Below are 8,841 nucleotides of genomic sequence, written 5' to 3'. Positions count from 1 at the left end.
CATAATCAGGACTAAAGATGCACGATCAAAATCTTTTTACCAGACATAGCACTCACAACAAACAATTCTCACCAAGTAAACTAAAAACAAATCACTAAACAAATTAAATTGAACATTTTTAAATAACATGATTGTTCCAGGTTTTCCATGACTGTATGAACCTCATTGTTTGTGTCTGTATTTTCTGATTTGAAACTATATAGCGCCACCTAGTGAACATTATCTACAGTAACGTAGCACAGGGGCCTCAGAGAATCTTAAAGGGATAGTTCACACAAAAAATGAAAATTCATTATTTACTCGCTCCAAACATGAGTTTATTTACTGTGACTGGTTTACTTTAAAGAGATAAAGTTTTCTACTCTTTTTCTCAGGACAGAATATGTGACTAGCTTTCTATAATTTTATATTTTCAAAATGATGGCCTTATTTTGTCACTATCTACTGTAAAAATCAGCTCTTGCTTACTGCTCCGCGCTTTGCTATATCGCTTTTATATTTTATCTTCTATATTTTTATATTTTATCTCCTTTTATCACCTAATTAAATATGTGAATAGCTTTCTATAATTTTATATTTTCACTATCTACTGTAAAAAATCAGCTGTGCTCAATTTGCATACAGATAAAAATACATGAAACATAAATAGCTATATATATATATATATATATATATATATAATATTTAATAGAATAATCTCTACTTTGTCCTGAAAGAAGGAAAATGTTTTTTTTTTATGAGGTTTAATTTTATAAGATACTCTTTTATAAGGTTTTATATTTGTTTTGTATTACTTCATATCAGTGCCATCAGATATTTTAAAGGTCCTATATTTTCTTCTTCTTCTTCTATGATCATACACTCTAAAAAATCTTGTTTGGGTCAAATATGGACAAACCCAACCATTGGTTTCATTTTTTTAATTGGATTTTTAACCCAGTGGTTGGGTTTGTCCATATTTGAAATAACCCAGCATTTTTTAGAGTCATGGTGTTTTTAGGTATACTTTGAAGATCCATAGTGTTGTGTATGAATATGGTAATCATACAGTTCTATGATATATATTGAGGAATTAACATCTGATTTCAAACAGTATTATCACAGATCATTTTGTAATTGAAATGGTAGAAACAGCTTTGATATAATTTATCATGTTATCATAGTTTGGTTTATTTTGATGTAAAAAAACAAAAAAACAAAGACTCACTTTGTCAGGTTGAGATGGGAGAAACAATGGCGTAAATAATTATGAAAAGATGAAAATAAAATTTTAAACAAGCATTATATTTTTACATTATAATTTGCAATTATAGCTAGACTAATAGATTTTAACAATGAAAAACCAATGATGAAAAAAATAGCAAAACATGTTTAGATTTTTAATTACATAAATAATTTTCATTGAGTATTTCATATTAGGCTGTAAATTCATTTATTGTGTTTGACAGGTGTGATGATCAGTGGAGTTGAGTTTTTACCTCCATCATTAGGTTCTGGGCTAAAATATGGATAGAGTTTCCCAGTGAAAGACTGATCAGTGAAAGAGTAGAGATGAGAGCTGGACTCCACATCATAAAAGGAGACCAGACCCTCCTCATAATCCACAAACACACCGACCCGCTGCGGCTTCACTCTCACACACAGAGAGACAAGAGGACCAGCACAGGCTTCATATTCATTCTCATTCCTCAGACCCACAGTCCAGTATCCATTACTGGGACTCAGTGTGATCTCTCCCTTCCTGTCAATGGATTCTCTGGCCACTCCTAAAGTCCAGTCAGTCTTTCCCTTCACCTGCACCTCAAAATAAAATCTCCCTGAGGAGAATCCCTCCTTTCCTAGAACAAGTATACATGGATCAAATCTCTCTGGTTTGTCTGGGAGTTTCTGTCTAATGTCTCCACATCTCACTTGTTTTCCATCATCAGACAGGATGAGGTTTGGATGAGCTGTATCAGGATCCAGAGTCACATCCACTGAGAAAACAGAGAATATAAATCACAACTTAATACAGTTATTTAGTGATGATGTCTGTAATATGTAATCAGTGTTTAATCATACTGTGGGTCAGTGATGAAGCTGTGAGTATCTGAATGTAATCTAGTGTAGTGCAGACAGCACACTGTACCTGCATACTGCTGTCTCCTCTTCAGTTCTGTAGAGACACATGACAATAAAACATCATCAGATCTTTGACATGTTTATTAGGATGGTCCTTATTTTTAAAGTCTCCAATTGTCATGCTCTTAACCCTTCAAATTGTTCCTTTATATAAGAAAATACAGCATGCCAATTTTTATGGCAGTAACATAATAATTACTGGTAGCTCAATAGCTTTAAACTTTCTGAGATTTTGATGATTTTCATAAAAACAGATCATTTGAATTGGTATTGTACCTGGCTAGTAAAATTCCAAAAAAATCTCCATAAAAGCATCTAATGCACCATATATTCCTAAATATGTATTTTAGATACATATCTCAGTTTACTTATTGTAGAAACTAAATCCAAATTAATCCATCCATGACCCGGTTTAGCAGATTTACCTTTCCTGGTGGAATCAATACATATTTCTATTGATGATCACCTTGGTTACTGTTTGGGTTTAGAGCACATTTTTTGGTTTAAAAAATGACATTACGTTCCTTGAAATTGACCCGGAACTTTGGCCAAATCAAGCAGATTATCAGGAGGCACATGCAACCATACATGCAATGAAAGTAGTCAATGATCACGCCGAGAGAGGAGTGGCTCTGATTCAAGAATACAGTGGCTATTTCACACACTCTGAAGAACAACTGCAGTTTCTCCTTCATGTGGTGGAAGATCACCGACGGATCTATCCAGACTGCAAAAAGTCAACACTGGCTGCTGAGCATCAGAAATGAGGGATTGTTGAAAACTGCTTTTTTTAGATTGTTGTCATTGTTGTCATGTCAGTGTTGCTCTGATTTCAATAAAATGTAGTTCATTTGCAGCAACTTTTAATATTACTTGCATATCACAATAACGCCGCACAGCTTCACATAGGCAATCTTCCACATGATTGAGCTACCTCTAAATACAATTTTTTTGTCAACATTTTTGCATATTTCTAATTTTGAAGTTAAAAGGAACAGTTTAAGAGGTTAAGACACTAACATTTCGCAAAAAAAAAAAAATTGGACTTGATAAGGACCACCCTAATGTTTATGTGTGAATTATAGACAAGATTTAAGGTTATATTTAAAGAATTGTGTACAACATCATGTTTTATCTGTCAATGTTTCTCTGCTGATGTTAAAAGAATCAATATGTTATTTTTGTGTCTAATGTTATTCATCTCAATTTTTCATCATACTGTATTTTTGGAGTGCAAACAAGCACAAAAAAAGGATTTAAAAAGAAAAACATGAGTTTAAAGTGTAAGCTGCAGGCCTGATATAATAAAGAATAAAAATGTACCTCTTAAACCCATAATGCATATTAGATTTTCTTAGAAATGTTTAAAAATCTTGATTAAATCATTTGATCTGATGTGCATTCAAAAAATGTAGACAAAGAGATAATAAATAATTAATGTTTCTCAGTAGTTTCTCATCTAAAAGTGTTCACAGATTTACTAAAGCCTCAAGGTTCTGGTTACAGTGATGAAGCTTCTAGTACAAGATGAATTTACTGCATGTTTTCTGAAATTAGAGATGAATATGACCTGCTCTCTTCAAGAAGAACTGTGATGATAATGAGACACAAACACATGATCACACACTTCTCTTATTTCAGCTTTAACAGACTCATTCTTCATTACTGATATTAAAAGATGATAAATATATGTATCTGTATGGTGTATTTGATATTGCTGTACCAGTTAGCGTGAGTTTCTCCAGTAGAGAGTCCTGCAGTTTAGTCAGAGCTCTCCTCAGAGTCTCCAGACTCTCATCAGTCTTCACACTGATCTCAGACCAGTTCCTGGTGTTTCTAGAGCTGCACAGGGATGAGTAAATCTACAGCAGGAGAGAGGAGAAATCCTTCAGCATGGGGAGTGTTATGGTGTCATATACTGCATTATCATTGATCAGAGAGATGTTGACTGACCTGTAGGAGGTGGAGGTGATCTTCAGTGTGTGAGAGCTGCTCCAGCTCAGTGTTTCTCATCTTTAGCTCAGTGATCTCCTGCTCCAGCTCTTCAATGAGCTCTTCCTCCTGTTTCTCTGCTGCTTTCTGCTGCTCCTCCATCATCTCCAGCAGTTCAGTCTGACATCTCTCAATGGAGCGGATGAGATCAGTGAAGAGCTCCACACGGGCTGCTTTCTCCTTCTCTGTGTTTCTCTGCTCAACCAGGACAATCAACACATTATTAGTGGCGTTTGTTAAGAGAAGAATCAGTGTTATTATTTCTCATACTTCAGTGTTTTTAGGCGGTTTTCAAAATCCCTCATTCTGCAGCGTTTGCACTGAATGATTCCTCAAATCATGCGTCTTGTTGAGGAGAGATGATGTGTTATTACTTTACTAATGCTGGGTACACACCAAAAGAGAGTCGGGCTGATTTAGGGCCGATTTCCCCCTTCCGACAATCCTAGCTATGTCCCAATTATCTTGACGGTTCTACAGATTATTTTATCAGATTTTCCCTTGGTGTGAGGTGTGTTAAGTGTCCGAACCTAATCGGAAGAACGTCGGAGCCGCCTCGATCGCGAATCGTAAATATACAACATGTTTAATATTTACGATCAGAAATCCTGATGTGTGGGGGGCACCCCGAGGACAAACGCGCGCACGATCTGGAGATTAAGTGAAATGAAACAATATCCAATCAGAAAGCGAGATGATGGAAGACGGAAGCAAAACAAACGCAGTCATGGCGCAGCACAAAGTGAAATTGATGTGGACAGCAGAGATGGAGGATCAGCTTGTTGATTTGTGGCAACAGCACGAATGTTTATACAACGTGTTGTGTAAAACCTTTCCAAACACTATCATCGCAATTTCTTCCTGCATATCGTCCGCCATGCTTATTCTGAGGTCTCACAAGATTTTGCGAGATTTCCTGTGTTCACAGTCGAGACTCTGGTTGAAAATCTGTTCGTGTGTGGTGTGCTGTCTTTGTCACATCATGGCACACCACACACTATAGGAGCAAAACGTTTTTTTGTCCTCATGTTTGTGGTCTATCACATTTAGAAAATCTTATAAGATGTAAAAAAATATTTTGGTGTGTACCCAGCATAAGTGATCAGGAAATCACAGACATGTCGATATTCAGACCAACAGTGTGAATTTCTTTTATACAGCAATTCGATAAAAAACAATAGATATTAAAATTCATTTAATTAAATTCTTTTAAACTCACTTTTCTGACTTCTGCTGAGTGTTTGACGTCTTGAATCTTCTTGATTCTGTCCTGGATCATCTGCTGTGTGTCTTTCTGTGTCTTCATCAGTTGAGTCTATAGACAGAGAACAACACACAATATGTTTTCATAATCGATTCATTTATATTAAAGAACATGTGATTCCTCATGATAAGAGCCATTTAAAATCAGTTTGTCACAGAGTGCGAATTACCCCACCATAATTGGGGGGTACTGCCCCTTCACTTCTTCTATGACCATCATGGTCCACTACCATATCAATCCCCACCGTGATCGCCAAGTGCAACATGTGTTGTGCAACACACATACAAGGTCTAAACATGCGACAAACTGATAATCAGTAGGCTACAGAATATCTCATTGTTATTATATATCCAAAAGAGAACTGTTTTGATCAACTCCCAAAAGTTAGAAGTTAAGTGCACTGAAATACCATTCTAATTACTAGAAAAAGTAATACCTTTACAAGAAGCCTATTGCCTATTTCAGGGTTTTCCCTGGCTCAAAATGAGGCGGAGGTGGTAAAATCCTAATAATGTATTTTAATAATAAGATAATTAAATGTGTATTTTTTTGTAGATCATCATAAAGCCTAATGTGTTTCCCACATTGTTTTTGTGGGTAGAGCTTGGTATCTCTAGGGGGGGTCCGGGGGCATGCCCCCCCGCAAGAAAATTTTGTACATTTTAAAGATAAATTCATTAATCTGGTGCACTTTGAGTCACCCAAATCCACTATTAAAAATAAATAATCGACCCGCAAACCGCCCATATTCTTTGATTTAGATATCTGCATCTGATCATCACATTACAATTATTCAAATTCTCAGTGTTAAGCATGATAATATGGTAACATATCACACTGAAGTAGGCTGATTTAAAATGAACATTTATTTAAAATAAAAGTTCTTCTTTTGGCAAAATTAAATTTCCTTAATAGCCTAAACAGAGACTTTACTCCCTTCAAGCTTAAATTGTCAATGTTTCATTACATCACTGTTTGAAAAAACTCAGAATAATTTTTTGTACCTTTATAAAGGGCATTTTCCCCTAATTTTATTAAATGTATGCTCCATCTTTCATTTCAAATTCTTAAATTTGATAAATATATTCAATTAAAATAATTAGACACTAGGCTGTTACCAATAAAATTAAATAATTTACACTGAAAAATTATAACTGTATTAAATTATATTATTTTAAATATTTTTGAATATACAAATAAGGAATGTTGAAAAGAATGACACTTTATGAAACTAGCGTTTTGTCATTTAGCGTTGGCACTTGCTCGAGAAGTTGAAGTCGTTCTCTATCTCCATTGCTTCTAGCCACGGTGGTTAAAAATGGTACGGTCCACAATAGGGGTGTCTAAAATCGCTTTACATTAAAATGTTCCTACAGTGAAAATAGGAGTTGACTTGTATTGTAACTGTAATTATATTTTTTCACAATATCAGAAAAATTATCTGACCCCCCCAAAACTGATATTTCTGTCCCCCCAGTACCCCCTGTAATTCGAACTATGGTTTGTCAGTAACTTTTACCTTCTTCTCTTCACTCTCCTCTTCTAAAGAAACAGTGTTGTGGTTCTTGTGGTCTGTTACAACACACATCAGGCACACGATAGTCTGATCATCTCTGCAGAACAGCTCCAGAGGTCTCTCATGTTTCTGACATATATAGTCCTCCAGATTACTCACAGGATTGATCAGTTTGTGTTTCTTTAAACCTGCCACTCTCAAATGACGCTCCAGGTGAGTTTCACAGTAAGAGCTCTGACACACCAGACACGACTTCAGGGCTTTCAGCTTTCTTTCCTCACAGACGTCACACAGAACTTCAGCTTTTTTCAGAACTTCAGCTTTTTTCTCAGGACTTTTCCTTTTATAGTGATCTACGAGCTCTCGGAGTGTGGTGTTAATCTTGAGATCAGGTCTGTGCTTGAATGTTTCTTTACAATATGGACAGTTGCAGGTCTGGCTGTTGTCCCAGCACTTATTCAGACAGGTCTTGCAGAAGTTGTGTCCACATGGAGTGGTGACTGGATCAGTGAACACGTCCAGACATATAGAGCACTGAAGCTCCTCAGTCAGTGGACCACTGGAGGAAGACATCGCTGGAGAGAGAAATGAAGAAGATAAATCACCTACACTACTAGTTTAAAGTTTGGACACACTTGATACACACACTCAATTTAAGTTTCTTATAATATTAAAATATATTGTGGCGAGCGGGACGAGGCCGGTGGCGTGATTGATAATGAGCGACACCTGCGCGACGCACCGGGCTCATATATTTACAACAAATAAAGCTCTCCATAAAATATATTATATGTCCAAGAGTAATTTTCATCTTAATATTGTTTAATGTAAATGTGATTTTCATCTGCAGTTTAGCAGGTTTGTGTTCAGTGAATCGGCAGGTCATTTTAGTAGGCTAGTTATGTTTTGTGACAAAATGACAGAAACGCCAATCTTTGTATCACAACCAATCAAATGACATATTTAAATACAATTCTGATACCATTTCAGTGCAGTAAACAACTAAAATAGTTGAGTATTATATATGCTTAAACCTGGTTCTGTTCAACTTATTCCAGTTTGACATAAACCTACTAAACCAGATCACTTCCATTAGAAACCTGTTCAGCACAATCTCTCTTATATTTCTATCTCTTACCTGTGAGGATCAGATGTGTCCACAAGACTCTTTGAACGGATCAATAAATATTCTGTAGTTTAAAGAGGTTGATCGTTTCAGGAGTCCATATTGTTGTTGATCAAGTTAGTTTCACTTTCTCTGAATCTCTCTCTGAACTACAGTGATGTCAGAGCTCCGAGTGCCCCAGAGTGGACGATTAGGGCGGGTTTGACACATAAGGCCGCCCATACCCGATTTTATTGGTTTATAATACAGCAATCTTATTGGCGTAGACGCTTGAGGCATGAGCATGCGCATTCCTTTATGTACGAATTTATTATCTACTATGCTGTTTAGCCGTACTACAGAAATATTAAGTGATATGGCGATTTCAGTAACGATCAATTGGATAATATTTTGATGAATTTACACGAATCAAGTTAGATGAAGTTACTGTCAAAATGTATTTGTAAAGCGCTCATTTCACATCGTTTCAAAGCAGCTTTACAAAAAGTCAAATTGTAAGCTTTAATATTGAGCAGTTTTAGGGCTGCCAACTTATGGAAAAGAAAAGGGACAATCGTGGTTCTTTATAGGAAAATAAGGGACGGAATAAGGGACACTCAACATATTTGTACTGTACCACACAGTGCGTATCATTTCAGAATTTGCAATTAAATATGTGTACAAAAGATGTATAAAAGGTTCTCAGACAAACACATTTGGGTCATTTCATGGAAAAAGCAACCACATTTCAGAAACTTTCCCGGCTCAAATTTTTTATTTTGTTAAAAAAAAATATTTTGAAGAAAGACAAACACAAATGAAGAAGAAAGCCAAAATATTTCA

The 8,841-nt window shown here is 35.8% G+C and overlaps 1 protein-coding gene across 1 annotated transcript; it reads right to left on the bottom strand.

The window, feature by feature from the left end:
- Positions 1-1,131: 1,131 nt before the first annotated feature.
- Positions 1,132-8,213, bottom strand: LOC311093380 (E3 ubiquitin-protein ligase TRIM39-like). Its single transcript, XM_084130732.1, has 7 exons — positions 8,032-8,213; positions 6,897-7,468; positions 5,333-5,428; positions 4,075-4,308; positions 3,845-3,983; positions 2,129-2,155; positions 1,132-1,976 (listed from the first exon to the last, which is right to left on the bottom strand). Exons 2-7 carry the CDS (start codon positions 7,464-7,466, stop codon positions 1,429-1,431), a joined length of 1,614 nt encoding a protein of 537 aa, XP_083986858.1. The 5' UTR covers positions 7,467-7,468; positions 8,032-8,213; the 3' UTR covers positions 1,132-1,428.
- Between the last annotated feature and the right edge of the window lie 628 nt (positions 8,214-8,841).

The sequence above is a fragment of the Abramis brama genome, assembly GCF_963993115.1.
Source record: "Abramis brama genome assembly, chromosome: 12".
Classification (NCBI taxonomy): Eukaryota; Metazoa; Chordata; class Actinopteri; order Cypriniformes; family Leuciscidae; genus Abramis; species Abramis brama.
This window is presented reverse-complemented; position numbering and strand designations above follow the sequence as displayed.

Bases quoted from the DNA above. Each gene is read 5' to 3' on its own strand.
- LOC311093380 (XM_084130732.1), bottom strand. From the start codon at position 7,466: ATGTCTTCCTCCAGTGGTCCACTGACTGAGGAGCTTCAGTGCTCTATA. The intron at 4,309-5,332 runs GTGAGTTTAAAA...CTGGTTGAGCAG, and splicing joins ACTCAGCAGAAGTCAGAAAA to AGAAACACAGAGAAGGAGAA. The intron at 1,977-2,128 runs GTACAGTGTGCT...CTGTTTTCTCAG, and splicing joins GAGGAGACAGCAGTATGCAG to TGGATGTGACTCTGGATCCT.